Source organism: Hyla sarda, chromosome 8 (assembly GCF_029499605.1).
Source record: "Hyla sarda isolate aHylSar1 chromosome 8, aHylSar1.hap1, whole genome shotgun sequence".
Lineage (NCBI taxonomy): Eukaryota > Metazoa > Chordata > Amphibia > Anura > Hylidae > Hyla > Hyla sarda.
Genome location: NC_079196.1, coordinates 135,036,609 through 135,049,765, shown reverse-complemented (window position 1 = coordinate 135,049,765; position 13,157 = coordinate 135,036,609). Strand labels below are relative to the sequence as shown.

Sequence of the window (13,157 nt, the reverse complement as noted above, 5' to 3'; positions counted from 1 at the left end):
ATAGTGGTCTCAAACTGTAGCCCTCCAGATGTTGCAAGGCAACTCACAGGCTTCCGTAGGATCCAGGGTTCCAGCCGCACGACATCGCCGCCCGGTGGCCGTTCTCCACCGTCGCTCGCCGCCCACAGCCTCCGCCAATCGCTAAGTGGACTCCGGCATCGGTCCTCCTCGGTTTCCCCCTTCTAACCGAAAGTTAACCCCGCCCCTGATCTGCGATTGGTCGTCGCTTATAGACGACCAATAGGAGGGGTGGCACCCCTGCCACCTCACTCCTATACCTTCAGGGGGATCATGGGTTTCTTGGACAACCCCGATCTCCCTTATTTTCCGCGTCACCATAGACCCGTATGACCCGGAATTGCGCAAATCTGCAGAGATCGCCGAAATGTCTGGTAACCCCCCCTGGGCATTTGCACGGGGTGCCTGCTGATCGATATCAGCAGTCACCCCGGTCTGGTCCCCGCCCGGCGTGCGGCGGGGACCAGAATTCCCACGGATGTACGTGTATGTCATGGGTCCTTAACTACCAGGGTCCCATGCTTCTATTGTGAGCAAGCCTGTTAACAACCAAGGACGTGTATACACACGTCTTTGTGTCGTTAGCAGTGTATGGCGCAGGTTAGAGTCAGGCAGCCCTTAGCTGATTCCTGTAGCTGGGGGCTGCTGTTAATAGCTGACATGCGGCGATCGGCTTGGGCGGCTATTAAACCTTTCAGATCACCGCTGTCAAAGCTGACTGCAGTCTATAAAAGGACCATTAAACAGACCCTGGTGGCCCATTGGGGTTTATCGCCCCTCTGCAGCGCGATTGTGGTCCACTGCTGAGGTAGCCGGAGGGCTTACCTCTCCTTCTGTGGCTGCTGCGGCTTTGTAATTGATAGAGCCTGGCTAGACCAGACTTTGTCAATCGAGCGAAGAGCACACCGATCAATATAGTTCTATGGAACTACATTGATCTTGATGAAGAATCCAGTGATTCCTCCTAAAAGTCCATTAAGGGGGACTGATAAGTGTTAAATTAATTTAATTTTTTTTTAATAAGTTTAAAAAAAACACCCATTAAGGTGTGTCTGGTCATGGCCGCTTGAGGACGTGTTTCTGGGAGCTTGTTCCTGCCGCTGCGGAATTAATGGAGAGAACCCCCAGGAAAACAAAGAAGCTTGTTCTTGTACCCCCGTCCCGTGGGATGGACCTGGAAAGCTACTTTACACAGTCCCAGAACCTTAGTTCTGGGTCCGTGCTCTGGCCTACTCTGCCCGACGCCATCTTGGACAGGCCTAACTGGGGACTGCATATTAACCTCTCCCCTGCCGTTCCTTCAACCTCCATCGGGGCCCTCACCCTCTATACAGTAGTCCTCTGGCCTGGATCCCTATACCCCTGGCCTGCTGCCTCCATGCTGCTTGGGGGCTTATACCCCAGATAAAACGAAGTAAAAGGTAATCAAAATGTCTGATAAATGCCACAATATTAATACCAAAATATAGTGATAAAAATTACAGATCACGGTTTAAAAAATGATCCCTCATAGAGCCTAGTAAACGAAAAAAATAAGTTGGTGTTCAGAAAATGTAAATAAAAAAAAAAATAAAAAAATTCCTAAAGTTTTTAGGAATTTTTTAAAATTTGTAAAACATGATGCAAACTATGAATTGGGTATGGTTTTATTTGTGGCAACCTACAATATCAAGATGACATGTTTGACCGCACAGTGAATCGCATGAAAAGAATAAACCCCAAATTTACTAAATACTCCGGTTTTCTTTTTCATTTCCTCACATAAATACTCTATATACTTGAGTATAAGCAGAGTTTTTCAGCACGATTTTTCGGACTCTTCTCCGCGCTTCGGGCCCGGCCATGTACTAGTGATGTTGCCTTGATTACGACGCACCGGGAGGGTGTGTGTGTGTATGTGTGTGTGTATGTATGTGTATGTGTATATATGTATATGTATATATATATATATGTATATATATATATATATATATATGTATATATATATATATATATATATATAATGTGTGTATGCAAATCAAAAAATGTTGCAGTATCTTGTAATACCTTTTTTATTGGACTAACAGAATTTTGTAGAGACAAGCTTTTGGGATTCCTCCCTTTATCAAGTCCAAAGCAAATCTACGCTCACAAGCAGAAGACACAGGTTACATCTCACAAATATGTAGGGGTTAAGACAATAGATGTGGAGAAGCCAAAATGATACTGTTTTTTTGGCTCGAAAAACAGAGAACTCAATGTGGATTTGAGCTTATCTCTTTATCAAAATTTCTTATAACCTGTACTGGATTCTCTTTTGCATCTTACTTTGTCCTGCTTAATTATCAGTCTCTCCCCTGCTCCCCCTTTTTCTCATCCTTATCTATTTAGTCTTGTTCCTTTAGCAGGACAATTTATGGCCCATCTTAGTGTGAATTCTCCACATATATTGTCTTAACCCCTGCATATTTGTGAGATGTAACCTGTGTCTTCTGCTTGTGAGCTTAGATTTGCTTTGGACTTGATAAAGGGAGGAATCCCGAAAGCTTGTCTCTACAAAATTCTGTTAGTCCAATAAAAAAGGTATTACAAGATACAGCAACATTTTTTGATTTGCATCTGCATTACTGGACTAATACGGCTACTCAAATTTACTATAATATAAATATATAAATATATATATTACACACACACACACACACACACACACACACACACACACACACACACGGTACATTCACGCGTACTCAGATTTGATGCACAGGATTTTCTGCTGCGGATTTCAATGTAAACGAAATAACTGAGCTCGGCTTCTAATCGGCAGTTACAAATCCTGCGCATCAAATCTGCGCGGGATCCCGTATGTATGAACATACCCTAAGGCTGGATACTCTTGTTGCCAGAGATTGGCAAAGCAGAGCAGTTTCTTTATAGACTAAGCCGTTTTACACCTAAACCTAAAAATTTATTTTTATCAGGCGCTGCTCCTTCCGATAAGGTCAAATTCATGGATATTGCCCAAATGAGCTTTTGAGTAATATCCGAGAATTGGACACCTTTATTATTGGAATAAGCAGTGCCTGATGACAGGTGGTTCTTTTTCCATTTAAATCTTCAGTGTAATGTTCACGTGGCATCTATCTTTCTCTTCTGCCCTGACCCGATTACATAGATCAGTGCCTGGTGCATCAATAGAGGCATAGATGCCCACGACAAGGAGATAATTCTACCGCTGTACAAATCACTAGCCAGACCACACATGAAATACTGTGTACAGTACTGGGCACCAGTGCACAAGAAAGATATAGTGGAGCTGGAGAGGGTTCCAAGACGGGCAACCAGGGTAATACAGGGAATGGGAGGACTACAGTACCCAGAAAGATCAGAATTAGGGTTATTTAGTTTAGAGAAAAAAGGCTAAGGGGCAAACTAATAACTACCGTATGTATGAATATATCAGGGGGCAGTACAGAGATCTCTCCCTTGACCTCTTCATACCCAGAACTGTATCTATAACAAGGCAGCATCTTCTACGTTTAGAGTAAAAAAGGTTTCTACACCAGCACAGGCTGGTGTTCTTTACTGTGAGAGCAGTGAGACTGGAATTCTCTCCCGAAGGTAGTGGTCATGGTGAACTCATTAAGCATTCTAAAGGGGTCTGGATGAATTTCTGGAGAGTAACAACATTACAGGTTATGGGGGAAGATTTATCAAAACCTATGCAGAGGAAGAGTGGTGCAGTTGCCCATAGCATCCAATCAGATTGCTGCTTTAATTTTTAAAAAGGCCTGGGAAAAATAAAAGCAGCAATCTGGTTGCTATGGGCAACTGCACCACTCTGCCTCTAGACAGGTTTTGATAAATCTCCCCCCTGGATACTAGATTTGTAGGGACAGAATGTTGATCCAGGGATTTATTCTGATAAAACAGCATTAGGGAGTAAAAAGTTGTAATTTGCACATGTCTGTCTGTGGAATCAGCTGCTGCTGCTTCCCACGCTGGATCATCCAGCGTGCATCAGATCAGGAAACGTCAAGAAGGAAAATTGGAAGCTGGAGACGCGCTGCTGATATAAAAAGTGTTCCTTTGTCTGCTTTTGAAGTTAACCAAAAAATCTCTTCTCCCTTGCAGAATCTGCCTGGAAGTGAATGCAAAGGCCTTTTGCATTCACTTCCAGGCATATTCTGCAAGGGAGAAGAGACTTTTTGGTTAACTTTAAAAGCAGAGAAACCAAAATGCCCAACCTGTACTCGGCTCAATAAGAAATAGAATGGAGGGGTTAGGAAACCAACAATAACCACCTATATGTGCACAACGTGGCAGTCAGAATAAATCTCTGGATCAACATTTTGTCCCTATAAATCAAGAATCCATAACCAGCAATGTTACTAATCTCAAAAAACGAATCCATGCCCCTTTTCAACTCTCTTATAAATAACTAATTCTGATAATCTTTCTGGGTACTGTAGTCCTCCCATTCCCAGTATTACTCTGGGTGCCCGTCTTTGAACCCTCTCCAGCCCCACTATATCTTTCTTGTACACTGGTGCCCTGTACTGTACACAGTATTCTATGTGTGGTCTGACTAGTGATTTGTACAGCAGCACTGGTCACTACAGCTAAATTTACTGTTAACTAAGACTCCCAAGTCCATTTTCATGTCAGTTGTCCGAAGTGTTTTCCCATTTAATATATAATCCCAGCCTGGATTTTTCCTAATCATATGCATTACATTTATACCTACACTTATCTTACATAGTATACCTACTATTGTAACTACTTTCCCTGCCTTTTAGCCCCTCAGTCCTCCCCTAAATGTCTCCCTCCCTCTACCCTTACCCTCCGTTTTCAAGATCCAGCTTTGAGACCATGGCCTGGAGTGCATTCCAGAAGCAAGTGCCCCATCTCCTTGGCCTCGGCACCTACAGTCTTGACATCATGGGAGCCCCCCCCCCCCCCCTGTCTGGCCAGAAGCTCCGTTCTCCATCCTCCTTGCAGTGGTAGATCTTCCTGGGAGGACAGCCATCAGTAAGGTCTGTGAACTGCTCCTTTTTGCCTACAGCGAGGCTCATAGGTTAACCCTTCAGGTGATGTCCCCTCTCTTTTCCCCCCGTTAAAGGGTACCTTTCATCAAAAAAACTTTTGATATATTATAGATTAATGAATGCAGAATAACTTTCCAATAGTATGTTATTAAAAAATATGCTTCTTTCTATTAAATTTTCCACTTTGAAAAATATGACCACTAAATCTCAGACTGCATCTGGGACACAGACAAGCTCAACATTGTTCCCTGGCAGTGAGCAGTGCTGAGTTTGTATGTGTTCCGAATACAGTCTGAGATTTAGGACTCCAGCAGGAGTCTGAAATCTATAAAAAATAAAAAATAAAAATAAAAAATAAAAAAGACTGGTAGGGAGACCCCTAGCGGTCATTTTTTTCAAAGTGGAAAATTAAATAGAAAGAAGCATATTTTTTAATAACATACTATTGGAAAGTTATAATGCATACATTAATCTATAATATCAAAAGTTTTTTTGATGAAAGGTGCCCTTTAACTTTTAGTTGCTGTCCCTTTGCCCTTACCCTCTGATAACCATTCCTTTTATTCCCCCTTCTTTACAATGCAGTCCCCACTTTTTCCCGTTAACCCTTCCCTGGTTCCCTAATTTATTTATTTTTTAAATCTGATTAATCGAACCAACAATAGGCTAACTAAACGATTTTACAAATAAAATCTGTACTTGCAGCCCTACTTAAAACTTAGGCATAAATAATTGAGCTAAATAATCAATATCTATACCTGCTAACCATGATTTTTGTTCCCATAAGACTGCTAAAGTCCATACTGTCCCTCACAATAGATGGTTAACCCCTTAATGATACAGCCAATTTTATTTTTACATTTTTTATTTTTTCCCCTCCTTACCTTCTAAAGAGCCATAACTATTTTATATTTCCTTCCACAGACCCATGTGAGGGCTTGTTCTTTTGCATGAAGAATTGTACTTTATAAAGACATTACTCATTAAACCATAATGTACGGCAAACCCCCAAAATGACTGTATATACTCATGTTTAAGCCGACCCGAATATAAGCCGAGGCCCCTAATTTTATCCAAAAACCCAGGAAAAGTTATTGACTCTACTATAAGCCTAGGATGGGAAATACATCATCCACCCATGTAATCATCCAGACCCCCGTCATCATCCCCCCCCCCCTTCATCATCACCGCCTGTCAATCCCTTCATCAGTGGTCTTCAACCTGCAGACCTCCAGATGTTGTAAAACTACAACTCCCAGCATGCCCGGACAGCCATCGGCTGTCCAGGCATGCTGGGAGTTGTAGTTTTGAAACCTCTGGAGGTTCACAGGTTGAATACCACTGCGGCCTTCATCATCCTCATCGCCCAGGCCCCCCCCCCCCCCTTTTGTTTTGTTCTCACCTCCCCTTGGCAGGAAGTTAGGGTGAGCTGGTCCGGGCCATCTATGCTGCAGGGACCATCCGGTGGGGAGGATAAGTCATTGTGGGCTGTCCATTTTCACCGGGGGGCCTGCAAGTTGTGTAATAAGCATCACACACGTGTCGCATAACCCAAACATAATCGGGAAACCATAGTGGATGTCATAATATTTATGTATAAAATCTCTAGTAGGAGTTGTCTCTCACGTCTGTTAAGAACTACACAAGAGCAAATCAGAATAAGTTAGCGCACAATGACAAAAACCGCACAATATGAACATGTACAGGTACATTACCCCGTAAACACATAAAAAATACTCTTTGTACGAGAGAGTGACTTGCGTGAAAGGAGTTAAAAAAATCCATAACCTACTAACATACCATTGGGATTGTGTGTGGTTGTGTGTGTGGATATATAGTGTGGATATATAGATATGACTAGATCCAATCTGGAACTTAAACCTGTAGGTTTTTGTGTTGCAAGCATATAGATGCAGTATGACTAAATATTGAGGAGCATACGTTTCATACTACCGCCTCGTATACACCCTGTTCCAAATTATTATGCAAATTATATTTTTCTCATTTACCTAAACAGTGTAAGTAAATCAGCATAATTCTCATGTTATCAACTATTAAGAGTACAATTCAAATTTTATTGAACAAACCTCCTAACAGTATTTTTTTTAAAGTAAAAAACTTGCAATGTACTGTTCCAAATTATGTACAGTAAGTTTCAAAACACTTCATTGGTGACAACTGAAAATTGTCATTTGTTGTGTTTGCAGCATATTTACTGTAATCAAAAGCTATTTCATTCAAACTTTAAACATTTGAACAGGTCACGTTTCCCCTTATTTGATAGCCTCTTCACAATTCTTGCATCCATTGAACTTGTAAGTTTTTGGACCGTTTCTGCTTCTCCCAGAGCTGCTGTTTGGATATAAACTGCCTCCCACCCTCATAGATCTTTTGCTTGAGGATGCTCCAAAGTTCTCAATAGGATTGAGGTCAGGGGAGGATGGAGGCCACACCATGACATGTTCTCCTTTTTATCCCCATAGCAGCCATTGATGCATAGGTATTCTTTGCCACATGAGGTGGTGCATTGTCATGCATGGTGATTTTATTACGGAAAGCATAGTTCTTCCTTCTGTACCAGGGAAGAAAGTGGTCAGTCATAAACTAAACCTACTTTGCAGAGATCTTCACACCTTCGGGGATCCTAAAATGGGCTGACAGCTCTCTTCCCATGATTCCGGCCCAAACATGACTTGTTTAAACGGAGTGGCAATCCACTACATCCATCTATCCAGGGTTGCACGGCACTCAGTGAAAAAGACTGTTTGAAAATTAGTGTTCATGTATTTGTCTGCCCAATGCAGCCGTTTCTACTTGTGAGCATTGGTTAGTGGTGGCCAAATAGGAGGTTTATGTACAGTTGCAAGACTCTGGAGGGCTCTACTCCTTCATGTCCTTGGGACTCCAGAGGCACCAGCAGCTTCAAATGGGTTTCCTGCTATGTAATGGTATTTTTGCAGCTGCTCTCTTGATCTGATGCACGGATCTGGCAGAAATCTTCCTTAATTTGCCTTTATCTTCACGAACCTGTCTGTGCTCTGAATCAGCCACAAATCTCTTAATAGTGCGATGATCACGCTTAATTTTTTGTGAAATATCAACATTTTCAACATTTCACTCTTTTTGGCAGAAGAGATCCTTTTTCTTCCCCATAGTGCTTCAAAATGGTGCTCTGCTTAATAATTTGGAACACCCACCTTTTTAGTAGTTTTTCCTTAAATTGGGCTCACCTGGCAAACTAATTATAACAGGTGTCAGAGAGAATCTCTCCAGAGGAAACAGCAACAATCGCCAGGTCCAGTATAGTAGCAAACTTTTATGTATTGCATCAATAGCAGCAATGTTTCGGCTAAAAGTGAGCCTTTCTCAAGCATGTGTCAGAGAGAGTTTTCAGTGATCAAAAGAGCCCTGAAACACAATGTCGTCCATGAGTTAGTGAAAAATAAAATCTTTGTGACACTTAAATATCATTTGCATAATTTGGAACAGGGTGTTGAGAGATGTACTCTCTCAATGCCGGAGACCTTTAGAGACGTAACATCACCTGAATGGATGTCCCGAAAACAATGAATGAGATTAGAAATATTCACTGCATTATTTATATTAAGATGTTTTTTCTGAATCTCATTTTGAAAGAATTGGGCATATGGCCAACATTATTGTGTGTTACATTGGGTGTAAGTAGCCACATACATTAATTGCAACACTACAATATCATTTAACAATTAAGAGTAGTCTAGTGAAAAATAACTTATCTGATGTTTGACCCCGTCGGAAGCCGTGGCTGGCACACAGGGTCCCGGCAATAGATATACATTAAGGGGCGTGTTGGCCGGCGCTCCATGTGGGGTCGGCACGCTCCCTTCCAGTCGATACCTGGACAAAGTACAGGAGATTGCGGGAGGTTCCCAGCGCTCTGATCCCCTGCAATCTATAACTTATCCCCTATCCTTGGATTTTTGAGTGTTGCTATTATCTTATCTGTAATAGACATACATGTGAGTACATGTAACACATATGGTGGCCACATCGAAAGTTAACTTTATGTAATAGCCATGTAGGTTTCGTAATAGTTTTTTGTTTCATAGAGCCTAGGAGCTAACAAAGAGCCTAAAGTAGGAGCTTTCTTTACAACTGAGACACAGAGCTACCTGGCTGCAGCACAGAGCTTGATCTTGTGACTGACGTGAATGCATTCTGTGTGACCCTACCCTAATGATTTTATAGTTTGTCATTAGAAATTTTTTTGATTAAGCAAAATATTTTCATGGTTTTCAAATAACTACCATTACCATTATTTTATAGGACGGCAAAACTCTCCATGATGAGTTAGAAATAATCGAAGGAATGAAGTTTGACAGGGGCTACATTTCTCCATACTTTATCAACACAAATAAAGGTACATTATTATCTCATTTGACAACGCATTTCATATATTTCCTTTTGTGTGTTGTTTCAGGTTAAATAGGACACAGAAAAGGTTTTTTAATTGATGCAGTGCTGAACAAGTGTGTTTTTATCTTGCTTTACAGTATCTCAAACAACTGAGTACACCCTTCACAATTTTGCAAGTATTTTATCTTTTCATGTGACAACACTGAGAAATGGCACTTTTATAATGTAAAGTATGAGTACACAGTGTTTAAATGTTAATGTCCCTTCAAAATAACTCAACGCAGGCATTTATGTTAGAACAACAGAAGCCAGGGGTAAAAGCAACTTCACCTTTATTTCATCCAGGTTAAAAAATCGGCATGGGATAGTCTCAGAAACATCAGTAGTGAGATAAAACTCAGGAAACGCTCAGCATGACTCCTTTCAGGTCCTTTCATATTACTCCATATTAACTTTATTAAAGTATATTCATGAAGTAATTCTTATATCATGTTTTTTTTTTTTGTTTTTTTTTTTCTAATTGGATAGGCTAATTTTATTTAGTTCCACTGGACAATTGCATTATTGCTTTATATTATGTCCTTCCACTTTGTTTAGCCATTAAAGGGGTTCTCCACCATAAGGTGATTTTAGTATCTTCCTGGCAGACAGTAATGGACATGCTTAGGAATGGTCTGCGCTTGTCTTGGGGCTAAATGTTGTGAGATTACCTTAACACTGTGGCTAGCTTTTTGTGAACTGGTATTTCCTGTTGGATTTTTCTTTTTTTGATTGCAAATTCCATTTTCCTCCCTCCCACACATCAGCCACCCCCACCCATTGAAACATAAATGAGCTGCATCCATTCAAAAGACCTGTGGTTTTCAATCAGGGTGTCTACAGCTGTTGCATTATTTGCAGATTGGTATCTCTCCCACCAAGCGATCCCTCCACCCATTGAAGCAGACAGGCTCCCTGTCATCAGCTGACTAGTGAGTCAGGTCTCGGCTGCATTGCAATCTGGGAAAAATTAAGAATCAACAGTCATTTTGAATGCTGCTAAAAATAAATATTGGGGTGAAAATCACAGAAGAATTGTTAGAAAACCAACACATATAGGTACAGACACTATATTATGAACTACAAGTACAGTGGATACAGGAGGCACTCACCACCAGGAATAGTGAAAAATGCACTTTCTTTATTGCAATGGTGCAGGAAAAAAATGGGACAGGTGTGGACGCAGCACGCCGAGCAAAGGTAACAGCTATTTTACGCCACCTCCAGGTGCTTCTTCAGATCACGTCTTTGCTCTCACCTCCAGGTGGTTTTATCCACCTACCTGTATGATGTCAGAGAAAAGGGCGTTTACATAGAATACATAAAAACAAATAGTACACCACAGTGAATTAAAAACAATGCTTTGGTGAAAACAATCACTATTGCGGCTTCGTAGGAGAATAAGAGTGTGGTAGAATTCATATTAGATAATTAAAAAAAAAAACATTTCTTTTAAATAAGGTAAACGGACTTAGATCAAGGCGATTACCCTGTGCATTGGTTTTCAGTATCCATTTAGCTTCATGTTGAAAATAGGATTTTATGGTGGTCCATGCCTTTCATGGTGTGAACACGCTCCAGCCCGAAAAAAGTGAGGACAATAGTGTCGCCCCCATGTTCGTCCAGGACGTGTTGTATCAATCTTGGGGAACCTTTCTGTGTTCTTATCGAATACACATGTTCTCAAAATCTCACATTGAGTGCATGTATCTTACATCCGATGTAGAATCTCGAACAGGTACATTGAATTGCATACACTACAAATTTAGTTCTATAACAGATAAAATCCTTCAGTTTCACGACAATGCCTCCTAAAGTAAGACTTGTTGGTACAAATAAATCTGTACCAAGAGCAATTGCCACAATGGAAATTTCCTATTGGGGCTGCATTTTTAAGCAATCTACTACCTGGGACTGATGACTTGACTTTACTATGTACTAGTATGTCACGAATATTTTTGCATCTTTTAAAGGTAATGAGTGGTTTATTTTTTGTATATTTTGCCAATTCTGGATCACTCCTCAAGATAGCAGTTGTCGTGAATGGCTTTTTTGATTTGAGGAGCCATTGGGATAAATTGAAAAGAGGCAGAAGCGTTGCCCTTAGAAATTACATGAATTCTGCGAGACAGAGTTCCTGTTTTCATGGTATTTTTTTAGGGATTTCCCGATACCATTTTTTTAAAGTAAGAGTACCGATACTTTAATTCTGGTACTCGCTGATACCAAGTACGAGTACTTTTGTTTTAAAGGGAATCTGACACCAGGGTGACCCGGTTTCTGGCGCTGCTTACCGTGCTGATATGTGGATTCCTTGTTGTGTACAATGGAGGCTGCTGTAGTATGAGCCAAGATTTCTCTCTTCTCCATTGAACAGAACAGGGAATTTGCATTGGCTGCAAAACCAATGTCTCTGAAGTGATTGGGCTGACATTCACATGGTGAGCAGCGGTAGAAACCGGGTCACCTGACCTATCTGCCTATAAATTCAAGTCAGTGCAGGTGACTCTGCTGTAAGATTGCCTTTAATAGTAGGTAGTATCCCCTTGTAGGTAGTATAGATAGTTTCAGACATTAGTAGCAGCCCCCTGTAGACCGCAGACCCCCTTGTAGACAGCGCCCCCCGTGTCCCACTTGTAGACAACGCCCCCCCCCCCTCCTTGTAGACAGGGAGCAGTGTCCCCCCCTTGTAGGGAGCAGGCCAGCCCCTTATAGACAGCAGGCCACCCCCCCCCTTATATAGGCGGCAGCCCCCCTTATATAGGCGGCAGCCCCCCCTTATATAGGCGGCAGCCCCCCCTTATATAGGCGGCAGCCCCCCCTTATATAGGCGGCAGCCCCCCCTTATATAGGCGACAGCCCCCCTTATATAGGCGGCAGCCCCCCTTATATAGGCGGCAGCCCCCCCTTATATAGGCGGCAGCCCCCCCGTATATAGGCGGCAGCCCCCCCGTATATAGGCGGCAGCCCCCCCGTATATAGGCGGCAGCCCCCCCGTATATAGGCGGCAGCCCCCCCGTATATAGGCGGCAGCCCCCCCGTATATAGGCGGCAGCCCCCCCGTATATAGGCGGCAGCCCCCCCCTTGTATAGGCGGCAGCCCCCCCCTTGTATAGGCGGCAGCCCCCCCCTTGTATAGGCGGCAGCCCCCCCCCCCCCCCCCTTGTATGGGCGGCAGCCCCCCCCCTTGTATAGGCGGCAGCCCCCCCCCCCCCCCCCCTTGTATGGGCGGCAGCCCCCCCCCCCCTTGTATGGGCAGCAGTCCCCCCCCCCCCCCTTGTATGGGCAGCAGTCCCCCCCCCCTTGTATGGGCAGCAGTCCCCCCCCCCCCTTGTATGGGCAGCAGTCCCCCCCCCCCCTTGTATGGGCAGCAGTCCCCCCCCCCTTGTATGGGCAGCAGTCCCCCCCCCCCCCTCCCTTGTATGGGCAGCAGTCCCCCCCCCCCCTTGTATGGGCAGCAGTCCCCCCCCCCCTTGTATGGGCAGCAGTCCCCCCCCCCTTGTATGGGCAGCAGCTCCCCACCCCCTTGTATGGGCAGCAGCTCCCCACCCCCTTGTATGGGCAGCAGCTCCCCCCCCCCCCCTTATATAGGCAGCAGCTCCCCCCCCCCCTTATATAGGCAGCAGCTCCCCCCCTTATATAGGCAGCCACCGCCCCCCCCTAAATAGACAACAGAAGCCG

At 43.3% G+C, this 13,157-nt stretch overlaps 1 protein-coding gene across 1 annotated transcript in view; it reads left to right on the top strand.

Moving 5' to 3' along the window:
* The window catches only part of HSPD1 (heat shock protein family D (Hsp60) member 1), a 224,534-nt gene that overhangs the window by 114,917 nt on the left and 96,460 nt on the right, over window positions 1-13,157 (top strand). Inside the window, exon 5 of the mRNA XM_056536660.1 lies at window positions 9,348-9,441. Within this exon, the coding sequence (XP_056392635.1) occupies window positions 9,348-9,441 (94 nt within the window). The remainder of the gene's footprint in view (window positions 1-9,347; window positions 9,442-13,157) is intronic.